Consider the following 13,563-nt stretch of genomic DNA (forward strand, 5'->3'; position numbering starts at 1 on the left):
AAAAATCTCTTCAAACGTTTGGGGTTGGTAAAACTTTTTTTTTTATATTTTTGAAAGAGAGTTCTGTTCTACCTGTTCTGACTTTAAAATGTAGTTTATTCCTTTGATTGTAAAACTGAATTTTCAGCAGCCATTACTCCAGTCTTGTGATCCTTGTGTAAAAATAAAAATGAATTTAAAAACCTTTAATTCCCATTTTTATTGTATTAAAGTGAAATAAAATCGTACTAACCCCAGACTTTTCACCGGTGGCTGAAAATAATGTACATTTTCAGCACTGACAACGCAATGAATGAACAGTTTTAAAATGACAAGCAAACAGCCTGAGCTCTGTTAGGTGAAACCATGACAATGAAGTACAAGTCAAACAGCAATGGCCACACTTTATTTTTGAGTCAAGTTTGACAGCAACAATCCTGAAGTAGGTGTCTGCAGTCAGACAGAGTCCAAGGCCATGGAAGCTTGACTGCAACCCTTATGGCAAAAATGTTTTAAATAAAAAGGATAAATAATACATCTTAAAAGTAAACAGTAGTCTTGACAATGAAGAGGATTGGTACCAGCAAATAAAAAAAAATCAATCTCTTCTGTTTTGGTTCATTTTCTCTGTTCAAAGAAAAATTCAAAAATACATTTTCTGTTCATAAAATCATTGCCTTCCGCTTGTACCCGATTACCACAGTCATAACCGATGTGTTGGTACGCGGAGATGGTCAAAGTAATGTTTTCTATGTCAATCAAAACTAAACAGCACACAGCAACAATTCATCACAAATGAGGACGTTTAAAACAAAGACATGCAAAATAAGAAAAAATACAGTCCAAGTTTTAGAGGCACAATCATCACCTCGACTGTCCATCAAACTGTCATATCAAGACCATATTTGTAACGTCTTTTTCTTTTTTACAGAGCAATACTGTTAGACATTGGCTCACAACTATCAAGAAAATAATGAAATTGTCCAGTATTGTGTATATTATTTCTTTCAATGGAAACGTGTTACTGTTACGTGTCTGTTGATAAATACTGTTTGTGATCCACACATTAGGCAAGTTCAAGTTTCGCTTTCCCTCAGGGTTTCCATGTGCTGACCCCTGAAAAGGGGCCACAGTTTAGTAACATTCAGAAGTTGGATTATATACTGTCTTATATGTAACATATCCCATCATAGGTTTTCCATGAATGGGATACCAGTTTTCTTAAGACAAAAAACACTCAACCTTTTAAGTTTGCATTTTTAAACAGTTGTTTTCTATATTAAAGTGCAAGGCGAGATCAAATACGTTGAAATGTACGACATACAGCATCACTTCCTTTCATCACGTTTTCCTGCAGAAAGGAGTAAAGAAACAGCTCACTTTAAACCACTGCGCTCCATTTACTCACTTGGCACAAGAGTTACGGCACTGAAGCTTCTAGAACAACGGCTCAATTGAGACACTAGCGACACACCATCACGGCTTGGCTGACGATCCGAGAGTTAAAAGAAAAAAATAGACCTTTTGTTCTGCATAAGGGCATTAAAGGCATGCAGAAATGATGATCTTTTGATAGAGAGATACAGAGACTTGATGCTGATGAACTATTCAGCCAGTTTGACGTATAATACAGGTCCACCATACATTCATTCATCAGGATATTCCTTTTTTTTTTTTGCACTTGTTTGTCTTCATTTCAAAACAACTGTTTTGAGTTCATTTGTTCCTTTCTTGTTGTTCAGGCGGCGACAGGATTGGGGCCAAAGAAATGTTTTTTGTTTTTTTCTTTGGAGAGCAAATAAAGTTTTATAGTTTGTGTCTGACAGCTTGAGTGTTAATAAAAAGAGACAAAAAGTAGCAAGATGATAAAATAAGATTAGAAAACAGAACAGATTAGGTAAGGTGATGCACAGGAGTTGCATTGCTGAAAACAGAGAGATGATGGATGATCCACTTCCTGCAGTGCTGTGCCGCTCACAAACACTGGAGTGGGTCTGGCGTCCTCCCTCACTGGCCGTAAAGCAGTGTCCCGTGGCAGAGTGTGTCCTCATGACAGAGGTGCCACAAACCACTTCAGCTCCTCAGTTACCCACAGAATCAAAATCATACATCCCGCCTTTGATATCCCACGAGCCTGAGCGGTGCAAACAAAAGTGTTCACAATAGGGTTGTGTGCTAAAGGGACTGTACAATTAATTGTGAGCATGAGAGACTTCCTTAAAAACATTTACAAATCATAATGCTTCCAAACTTTTGACAGTTGTCCAAGGAGATGATTAGAAATAATTAGTTTACAATAACTGCATTCTTACAGTCCATAATTCAGCATGACGGTGAGATTATGAGGCTGTCTTTTACCTGACAGAGAGCCGCTGGACCGCTGTTTATGTAACCTCTCTCTCTCCTTCTTCCCCTTGGGCATGATTTTCAGCTTCATACTGCTTTTACCTGGCATACGGGACAGGTCCTGGTTCTAATCGAACAACAGGTAGACAGGAAGAAAGCAATGTAATAAGCTGGAATCCAGCAATGCATGTGATGTATATTATTCTTGTCACATGATCAGTTTTATGCCATAATGCAACCTAGCTAGAGATGAACTGCAAAATGATAGTTTATTCAGAACAAAAAATTATAGCATGTATGATAATGCTATTTAAAAGCATATACACTTCCATTCAAATATCTAAAGCTGTTTTTGAAAGAACTCATCAACAGGAACAGTACAGACATATTATAAGATTCATGTTTCTAATAAATGAAATTCTTTTGAAAAAAAAATCTGTTTCCACAAACAAAGTAAGCAGAACAACGGGTTTAAACATTTATAAAAATTGATATTTAGAATGTTTGTTGAGCACCAAATCAGCATATTAGTATTATTTCTGAAGGATCATCTAAGACTTAAGACTGTAATATTTAATAAAAATAATTGTAATATTTCACATCACTATTCATATCACTATAGTACTGTATTTTTTGACTCAGCACAGGAGATTTCTTTCAAAGATAAAAAAATACTTTTCAGTTGTAGTGTAACCATCAACTAGTAAAAACATTTTTTAAGTTGAAATTAGACCATATTTAAATAAAAAATCTATTTGGAGAAAATGAATGTACTTTTGGAATCCTGCTGTTGTGCTCTATAGATAAAGTAATGCTAGCTAAAATGCAACTCCTAAGGGTCACACTCAATGTTAAGCGCTAGAGACAGGAATTTTGGTTTAGGACAAACCTCCTCAGAGCAGTGCATGCTGGGCCAGATCCAGTGAATGTCCTCCAGCTTGTGTAACTCGGTGCTGAGACTGTCCACTGTGGAAAGAAGCTCCTCTTTTTGAGAAGACTCCAACTGCTACACACAAACACACACACACACACATACAAAAAATTTCTTTATCATATTTCTGACTGCATTACTTCTGAACAACAACAGGCAACAGAAAGAGAGAGAGAGAGATGTCACTAACCAGCAGTTTTCCCTCTAGCAGCATCTTGGTCTCTTGCTGGAGAACTTTACTGCTGTTGACAATGTCTACAGCTGTACTGCGACTCAAACCCTGCAGAGAAAACACACACACACGGTCACAGCTCAAGTTTAGTTTGACGTCGTTCTGACAGACTCCTGCTGTTCAGTGATTAACACACAGTGTTGTTCAGCTCCTTCAGTTTTTCTTCTGCTGGCTGGTCAGTGAAGGTCCTGTGGAGAGCAGCATGAGCAGCTCAATAAGAACATGCTGAAAGTCCCAGCAGGAAGAAAGCACCTGCTATTATTCCTACTGGAGACTGAAAGGTGCATTTGTTAACCTTTAAAGCAGAGCTGATCCTCATCACATCCCTCGCTGCATTGAGTTTTGAATATATACTGTGGGGATCACACAGTTATTTAATTCAGTTTAAACATGCAAAATATGCTGAATGTTTCAGGTTTTTTTTACACAATATTTGCGACATTAACTATTTTAAAAGTTTCTTGCTTCCACATCAGGACCTACACTAATTTGTAGAGTTAATGTATCTTACAATAAGTGATGGCATCATTAAAGCAAAAGTGGGACAGACTCCTACAATCATATTCACCAGTGGTGTCTCACGTTTGGACTGAATATATTATCATACTGTTCAAAGATTTGCTTGGAGTTGGTAAGATTATTAAAAGGTTTTAATATATATATATATATATATATATATATATATATATATATATATATATATATATATATATATATATATATATATATTAATATATACAAAATATATATATATTTTATTTTTAAGAAGTCATTACTTCAGCCTTCAGTGATCATTCTTATATGCTGTTCAATAATCATTTCTGATTATTATTAATTTCAAAAACAGTTGCTGCATAAAAGTTTTTTGTAAACTGTGATGCGTTTTTTTTTTTTTTAAGAATAGCATTCATTCAAAATTTTTATGTTTTTGAAATAATTTATTTATTTGATCAAAAATACTGAAAAATTATATTATTACAATTTCAAATAATTGTTTTAAAATGTATTATACTTTCAATGATCATTTATTTCTGTGATGCAAAAGCTGAATTTTTAGGATCATTATCACATGATCCTTTAGAAATTATTCTAATATGATGATTCATTATCAAAGTTGGAAACAGTTCTGCTGCTTAATATTTTTTCAGAACATGTGATACTTTTTTAGGATACTTTGATGAATAAAAAGTAAAAAAAAGTTTTTTGCTATGTTTTTAAAATACAAATATTTTGTAATAACAATATACACTACTGGTCATTATTCTTTTTTTCTTTCTTCTTTTTAAATAAAATCAATACTTTCATTCAGCAAGGATGTGTTAAATTGATAAAAAGTGATAGTAAAGAAAATATATTATTAGAATATACATTATTAGATTTTTTTTTAGTTTGAATAAATGCAGTTCTTTTTAACATTTTATTCATCAAATATATTAGACAGCAGAACTGTTTCCAACAATCATAATAAAGCAGAATATAAGAATGATTTCTAAATGATCATGTGATCATAGACTGGATGTTACATGTGACACTGAAGGCTGGAGTAACGATACTGAAAATTCAGCTTTGCATCACAGGAATACTTTTTTTTTTTTTTAACTATATTCAAATAGAAAACTATTATTTTATGTTGTAATAATATTTCACAATAATACGTTTTTTTCTGTATTTTTGATCAAATAAATGCAGGCTTGATGAGCAGAAGAAACGTCTTTCAAAAACATTAAAAATACTAATGTTTCCAAATATATTATTTTTATTTCCATACAAACAGAATAAAGTAGCTGGAATGGCAAAAATCCCATAACTTTGTTGATTTGATTGTTAAACGTAACAGTCCAGCAACAGAAGTGTTGTGGTCACCTCAGGGCTGGAGGGTTTGGAGGGGAAGGCTTCACTCAGGACCGCAGCGCTGGCATTGACAGAGTGAGCCAATTCCTGCTCCACCACCTTATGAGTCTTAGCCACCTCTCGGATCCTACAAAACACCATCACAACGCATTCAGCTGCAGCATATTACATGTTTTTCCTCCACACAAGCCTTTAATAGATGATTTTAGATCTAATTATGACAGTGAAATTACTTGTGAATGAATACAAGGAAGGATTAGAAGTTACATTAATGGGTGTTGTTTCAGGTAAAACAGAAAGAGCTCACTGCCTAGTTACCTGTTGATGAGTGTGTCGGCCACTAAACCAAGCTGCTGGACCTGCGCACATTCCTCTTCACTCAGATACTCCATGGACTGCTGGGAATTCAGTCGGGGTCGGGCTGGCCGGCTGTCACCTTTCCGCTTGTCCTCCCATGATTTCAGCGTGCTCTCGAACGCCTAGTTGTCACATCAACACACAGATAAACATCTACACTAAAGTTTGAGGTCAGAAGTGTTTGGGGACTGGGAACAAGGGTCTATAATACTTGATGGATGTTTTAAATTGTAATAATATTTCACAATTTTACTGTTTTTGTTGCCTTTTAATCAAATGCAGTAAATGCAGCCTTGGGATTCATTACAGATACAGTATCATGAATGCTACAGTACATTATGGGGTTGGGAATGCCAGTGTGATATACAGTATCCCAATCTACAAGCAGAAGGAGCTAACTGATGTAGCCAGGAATCATAAATTGAGTGTGTTCATTAATTTTTTTTAGAGAAAAGGAGTTTGGGTTCCTTGCTACTGTCACCTTTGACTTAAAAACACTTAATATTCAGTGATCCTGCATTATTGAATTGACTGCATTTACACATTTGTATACAAACAGAACTTAAACTGATTTCAGCTGAATGATGACACAACTGTCTTCTGTAGAGCTGCTTTATTTCTTAATCAACTTTGTTTCATAACTGATGAATTTTACAACATCAACACTGTCATTGAAATGAATTGTATCAACATTGCACTGACTCGAGCTGAATAGTGTCACTATTGCATTTGTAGAGCTGCACAAAGAACTAATTTCCGAACTGATGATTTTTACAGTTATTGAACTGAACTGACATCATTGTAGTTTTACAGAATAATTCTAATTTGTAGAATCCAACACGAGTGAAAATGATCAGGTGATGCTGGTCTGTTCAGACAGTTTAAAGACATTTTTAAAGAAGAGTAAAGAAGATGAGCGCACACACACACACACACACACACTGACCCGGTCTCTGGTGAGCATCTGCGCTCGGTTCTTGTGGACAATTTGGACGATGCCAGGAGGCTGGATCCAGGCCTCACCGTCCACCTGCACTGGCACACCTTCATCACCCAGAATAGTGATCTTCACCTGCCGACACTGAGGAGACAACACATGCCGGCTCATACGACTGTGGAAGATTATTTAAAAAATGTTTCTTTCACCTAAATGATGCATGTTAGTAAATTTTTTATTATAAATTTACCATAAACGTTCTCATACACGAAAAAACATTAGATAATATTAATAATCAATATTTAAAAGTACATCTATCCTTTAAAAAAGTTTAATTTTGCCATGTTGAAAAACGTTTCTCCCCGAAAGCTCCCGAATTTACCCTACTCTCTTAACTGAGTAAATCATTGTGTTGTCACAAAATCAATCACATTTCTCAATTTCTCAAATTGCAATTGCAAGTCTTGTCATTCTAAATGAATTACAATTATGGTGAGTTGAAATCAATTCCTTGAAAGGAAGAACGTTTTTTCAATTCTGAATTGTGTGCCTGGGTTCAGACCTGTGTGATACGGTGATGCTGTAGGTTGATGACTCGAGACATGGCCATCTGCATGCTGCCGAACACAGCCACCACCTCCAACTTCTTATCATCAAAAGATGGAGCCCCAAAATTCTAAAAAAAAAAAAAAAAAAAAAAAAAAAAAAAAAATCATATTTTCCTGAACCACATTTTCAACATCTGATACTTTATTTACACAAGTCTTTAGGCTTTAGCAAGGCTTTAGATAGATCCGATAATGCAAAGTTACTCCAGTTAGGTTATCCTCTTTAATAAACTTTCCCCCCACTTTTTTGGCATCGAATACACTGTATATTTAAGAAATATTGCATGAGCAAGAGCATAAAATATATCTATTTACTAGTCTTGTGTACTGTACTGTATATGTATACTTTATCGTGTTCCTTTGACTCAATGGTCGAGCATTGCGTTAACAGCGCAAATGTTTGTGGGTTCAATTCCCAGGGAAGTCACATACTGGTAAAAAAGAAAAGAAAATGAATAGCCTGAATGCACTGTTAGTCTCTTTGGATAAACGCGTCTGCTAAATATGTAAATGTATATTAGCATATTTATTGCATCTTTTTCTGTTTTCCATCATTTATTATCCACACCTGTTTCATATTGCTTCTTGTTTATACTCTACAATGCAATTTTATCACACTGACAAATTGTACTTGAGAAATGATGATGAAAGGAAATTGAGGGATTGATGAGTGGTTAAAATGTGGTTGATGCATTCTGAAAGTCATATCTGCAAGAAGAAACTCTGGCCAGGAGACACTGTTTATTGACAGCTCGGAACATTAAACAGATGCGCTGCAGATAAATGCATGCCACAGAATCATCTGTTGAGACCATTTTCACTTTGCTGAAGTGAACAGCCCTCCATAAAGTTAAGTTATAGGCTCTGAACTGAAATTCGGTTTCATTTGATGGACTCACGTTGTCCTCTTTGGTGCCACCCCAGAAATTAATTCCTCCTGCATAGCTGGGGATGTTCAAAACAGCAAGACCCTGAAGACTCGGCAAGGACATGGGCACTCCATCACACTGCACACAAAGAGAGAAAGAGAATGGGTACATGATGTACAGATTCTCAGAACAATGTTTGAAACATGAGACCATGACCTCTAACATGGATGAACAGTATACACACATGGACACAAACACACACAGTGGCAGAGCATCATTCATACTGTGTGAAGTGAAGTAAATGGCAAAAAGAGAGCTTTCTCTGTCCAATAAAGGTCAGAAAGGAAGAAATGCATTCAGGCCACATGTCAGCATCTTTCATTCTCTGTCTGACATGTGCTCATACCTCCAGTTGGACTCTTTGTTCCAGGTTCTTGTAGGTTTTTTGCACCAGTTCTTTGGTCCCTAACACTCCGTACCACATCATGTTTTTAGTGCGACTACTGTTAAATACATAGAAGATTTCACAGTTTCAGTCAACATTATATAAACATGGGTTACTGAAAATCTAAAACAAGTAACTAGTAATTCCACTTCTGTGCAAGACATATTCATATAGATTAGGTGAACTCTATTCAGAAATTAACAAGCACTTTACCTGCACTTTTTTGGGTGCACGTCTCTTTTGTTGTTGAACTCTAGAGAGATTTTGGCATCCAGCCCAATGCCAAAATAGTTATTCATCACACACTTTTCCGTGCACTGCCTGTGGAACAAGCAGGATGAGATGAGTGTGTGTAAGCTGAGTCACTTACAGTATGAATCAGACACATTTGTGGAGTGCTAGATGAGCAGCAAAGGTGGACTGTTTTCCTCATACTCACATCGTTCACAATAAACACAGTGAAAATCCATATTTATTTATAGATGAAATTGCTACAATGTCAAGAAGGTGAATGGTTTTGGGATTTTTAAACAAGTATTTTTTTTGATGATGGATATGAGGAGCACTAAATGTCTTATCTTATATTAAGCATTATATAATATTTATACATTACAAAAAAGTTTGGGGTCAGTAAGATTTTTTTATTTACATTTTTTTTAAATAAAGCAAGGACATATTAAACTGATAAAAACTTACAGTTTACATAGATTCAGCTTTGTAATTACGTAAGTAAATTATGCAAACACAGTAAACATGAGACCTACAGCCTGTAGATGGAAAGATGTGGTCAAAAACTTCATGTGCTGCATTTTTTTAAAAGTTCAAAGCACAAATCTGCCTAAGCATGCAGTTCACTAGGTTTTGAAGCAAAGCCACTGAGTATGCAGTAACCAAAGATAAAACAGCTTCGTGCCTGAGAATGGGTTGGACTAGTGTGTCGGTGAGTGCAAGAGCAAACACACTGTGGGATATTACATGGTCAGCATGGTTTTAGAGCTGCTGGAACCTCAGATGTCATTACTGCACTTCACTGGAAAAAGATAAGAGCTCTTAAATGTGTGCATGTGTATGTTTGCCCAGTCTTACACAGACTCTTCTGAGAAAAGCACAGGGCTGAAGCTCTCTGACTTCTCCAGCAAAATAGGGGCTGTAGTAGTTGGATTGAGTAGTTGACTGTTTTGACCTGTCAATGAAATGAAGGGATAGAGAGAGATGCAGCCATAAGAAAAAACATAACACCTCTACAAAAAGTTGCGAAATAATAATATGAGTATCAAACCACTCTGAAAAAGATTGCTTTTGAATTTACCTATTTTTTAGGTAAGAAGTTGAATGAACTAAATTCATCAAATTGTAAGTATTTGAAGTTTTATAACTTCAGGCTATATGATTTTTTTGTTGTTGTTGTTGGTAGTTTCAATTATTTTGTGTACAATGTACCGGTACTCCAGAAAATTACTCGCGTTCATTATAATTATGATTAAATTTAGTAGCATTAAAATGAAAATGTTTGTCTTGATTCAGATTTTTCCTATACAGCATAAGACGCAACTAGTAATCAGTAAACTGATTTCTTTAAATCATGAGTTTAAATAGTTCGGAGTACTGTGAAAATTTAATTTGAGTCTACTAAAAAAAGAGTAACTACATTTCTTAAAACCGAATGAAACTCTGAACTCTATAAAATCTACTTTATTAACCTGTAAACATAACTGAATAGATTAAAACCAATAGCGCATTGCTATTTTAAGGAGCTGAAAAGTAGTCCTTAAAAGATAGTCATTGCGTTTATTAGAATTAAACTACCTATTTGCAATTCAGCCTATTACTACTTATAATGATGAATGAAATTGGCTAATTAATTGAACAATAGTGCCAATACACACACATATATGGACCATTTTTCCGTCATTAAAATAGCAAAAGTGGATTTGGACATGCCCTGAGTGGACCATACGCTTTACACTTTCGTTTAGATCGTTAAAATAGGGCCCTAAGGCTCTAATTGCTATGCATCATCTACAGTATTAATATTCATGAACTGAGTTTGTTACTCACGTGGCTCCGCCTCCTTGAGGTCCTCACTGCTGCCTCTTTTGATTGATGAGGAGGATGATATTCTCTGCACCTGGGTGTGTCTGTTCTGCTCATCCACCACTGAGAGAAAACAGTCAACAACAATCGAATTAAATATCGACTGAAGTGGTCAAGTAGCTGCTGTTACATGCTGTGTCATTCCTGCACTGTACATCTGCACACAACAGATTTTAGTTTTACCTTATTTAAATACAATAAAGATAAACATAGCAGAAACTAAAATCTGAAATGTTTTTCACTAAAGCCTTTTCATGTTTTTCTCTTTTGTTGTCAGTAGTTTTGTCTTACAGTACTCTTGCAATACTTAAATATTGTTCTCTTTATTCTATTATTCTATGTAATCAAACACTGGTCCAAAATCCAGTTACTTTCCACTCATGTGCACACTGAAGAATGACCTTTTTCTGCCTGATCTATGATTTGTCGGAGTGCTTTCTTCAGGCTGTTGGCCCTCAGCATCAGCTGCTCTCTTGATCTGAAGGGTCTGGACTGATCAGAGTTGCTCTCGTCTGGTGAGATTGACCCAGAAGGCACCAGCTGGGCATTGGCGTCTTTACTGAGAGCCTTAACCAGAGAGTCTAGCTTCTCGTTCAACATGGCACACTGAGAGAGACACACCAAGCACAACATTTTTCATTTTTTTCTTCAATTAACTATTTATTTGATAGTCTATTTAGCTTTTCATTTAATTCATCTTTTGACAGTTAATTCATTTTTTTTTGACTGAACTCATCTATCTATTTAAAAATGTACATGGTTTTTAGGCTCATCATTTAACTTTTGAAAAAATAGCCTCCAGATTTACCTTCTTCGCCATAGCATCAGCCTCCTCTTTATTCTCTGTGGCCCGTTCATAAGCTTTGCCGACCTCAGCCACAAAATCATTAACTGTTCCACACAGAAACCTTTGATAGAAAGAAAACTTTTTTTCAAAAGAGCTTTTTTTCTTTTTTTAAAGAGGTTTCAAAAGAATTTGAACTACTATAAACATAACCCTCTTTACCGTCTTTATACTCACTTAGCAGATGATATAATGTCACTGTGTTTGTCAGAGTCCAGGATTTTGGTCAAGTGAGTGGCAACAGAATCAGCATATTGTGTAATCTGGATTTCAAAAACATCACAATTAGACACTTGGATTCAAAAGTTTGGGGTTGGTGATATTTCTAAATGTTTCTGAAATTCTCTTGCACTCACCAAGGCTGCATTTATTTAATAAATGCAGTTTTCATTTTTATAAAACAGCAATATTGTGAAATATTACAAGGTCACCTGTAGGGGACAGTCTGATGGGTCCTCCTCCTTTACGATAGAGGGAGTCTGTTTGGTGGGCACTTCATAGGTCATCACACTCCATCTGTAACAGAGAGTTCGATGAGAGCCATTCATCCACTCATTCATTCATCCACTCATTCATTCTCCCTCTTTCTCTCACCTGTCCAGCATCTTGGTTGTAGCTCTCTCTAGTTTCTCCAGTATCTCCAGCAGCTGAGCATCATCGTCACACAATCCTCCCCATCCCAGCACACGTGCCAGGTCATTTCCTGTGCCCAGCGGCAACACACCCAGCTGGCACTGTTACACACAACACAGCACAGTGAAGATGTGACCCTATGTATTGTGCTACCATTCAGAAATGTTGGGGGCTGAAAGATTTTCAAAGAAGTCTCTTATGGTCACCAAGGCTGCATTTATTTGATAAAAAATACAGCAAAAACAGTAGTATTGTGAAAATTATTAATATTTAAAATAACTTTTTTCTATTTTAATACTGTATTTTAAAATGTATTTTTTCCCTGTAAAGGCAAAACTTAATTTTTTAGCAGTCATTACTCCAGTCACACAAATCTTCAGAAATTATTCTAATATGCTGATTTGGTGCTAAATAAACATTTCTTATTATTAGCAATGGTGAAAACAGTTATGCTGCTAATTTTGTAGAAATTACGATGTTTTTTGTAGGATTCTTTGATAAATAGAAAGCATTTACTGTATATGAAATATAAATCTTTTGTAAAATTATATCTTTACAGACACTTTCGATCAATTTAATGCATTTCTTTCAGAAAAAAAAAAAATGAAAGAGAATGAAAAAAAAAATAACTGACCCAACATTTATGAACGGTAGCATGGATGTCTCTGGTCTATTTTTTACATTCATCAGTGCAGGTTATTCTAAAAGAATGATTGTTTTCATAATCTTTCATTAAAATATAAGAACTCTTTTTCTAGTTATTTTTGACCTGTTTGTGCAAGCTGAGTTTGTCCAGTTCAGACAGAACCCAGCCCACGCTCCCATCTCCCCCACACACCAGGGTACGAAAGGTCTCAAACTTCTGGAAGAGACGAAGCCTGAATGCACAAACAAAAAACATAAAACAACAAATATGGTTCAGAGGGCAAATTCACTTACATGTTAAAAAAATCTAATTTACATGGATTCTATTAAAAGCTGCACTAAGTCTGAAAACACAGTTACAGTAATCAAAAAAAAAAAAAAAGCTACTGAGACTGAATCCTGATTTTTTATTGCCTTATAAAGCCTTTTAATTGATATTGCAGTGTGTGTGAAAAGTGGGCGTTGACCTCACCCCAGCTGTGGGCCGCCATTCATGAGGTCAAAGACCTGTGCAGGGTTTAATAGCTGCTTAAACCTGCGCAGGAACTTCACTCCCTGGTTGTCTCCACTCTTACTGTTCGCTAGCACCAGCAGAGGACTTGAGCAAGATGGACTGGTGGCCTTCCAGAAGCCTGCGGAGAGCAAGGGGTGATGAAGAGGGACAGTGGAGGGATTAGAGAAGGAGGAGAGAAGGAGAGGAGAGGAGAAGAACTTGGGAGGGATGTCATGTTTGGAAAAGTAAGCAGCTTCAAACACATTTTTTTTTAAAGAACATCTCTATTGTGATCGTAG

At 35.9% G+C, this 13,563-nt stretch overlaps 1 protein-coding gene across 2 annotated transcripts in view; it reads right to left on the reverse strand.

Annotated features, from left to right (window-relative positions):
• Positions 1-357: 357 nt before the first annotated feature.
• Positions 358-13,563, reverse strand: part of LOC113052141 (diacylglycerol kinase delta-like) — a 55,433-nt gene continuing 42,227 nt past the window's right edge. For both annotated transcript variants that reach the window (XM_026216484.1, XM_026216485.1), the window contains 20 exons: positions 13,244-13,403; positions 12,896-13,004; positions 12,088-12,227; positions 11,925-12,009; positions 11,671-11,756; positions 11,458-11,557; positions 11,051-11,255; positions 10,614-10,712; positions 9,642-9,738; positions 8,769-8,876; positions 8,517-8,613; positions 8,141-8,248; positions 7,196-7,309; positions 6,643-6,777; positions 5,658-5,818; positions 5,352-5,466; positions 3,447-3,536; positions 3,215-3,331; positions 2,338-2,452; positions 358-2,113 (listed from right to left, as the gene is read on the reverse strand). In XM_026216484.1, the coding sequence (XP_026072269.1) occupies positions 2,061-2,113; positions 2,338-2,452; positions 3,215-3,331; positions 3,447-3,536; positions 5,352-5,466; positions 5,658-5,818; positions 6,643-6,777; positions 7,196-7,309; positions 8,141-8,248; positions 8,517-8,613; positions 8,769-8,876; positions 9,642-9,738; positions 10,614-10,712; positions 11,051-11,255; positions 11,458-11,557; positions 11,671-11,756; positions 11,925-12,009; positions 12,088-12,227; positions 12,896-13,004; positions 13,244-13,403 (2,294 nt within the window). In that variant the 3' untranslated portion in view covers positions 358-2,060. The remainder of the gene's footprint in view (positions 2,114-2,337; positions 2,453-3,214; positions 3,332-3,446; positions 3,537-5,351; positions 5,467-5,657; positions 5,819-6,642; positions 6,778-7,195; positions 7,310-8,140; positions 8,249-8,516; positions 8,614-8,768; positions 8,877-9,641; positions 9,739-10,613; positions 10,713-11,050; positions 11,256-11,457; positions 11,558-11,670; positions 11,757-11,924; positions 12,010-12,087; positions 12,228-12,895; positions 13,005-13,243; positions 13,404-13,563) is intronic.

Source organism: Carassius auratus, chromosome 32, assembly GCF_003368295.1.
Source record: "Carassius auratus strain Wakin chromosome 32, ASM336829v1, whole genome shotgun sequence".
Lineage (NCBI taxonomy): Eukaryota > Metazoa > Chordata > Actinopteri > Cypriniformes > Cyprinidae > Carassius > Carassius auratus.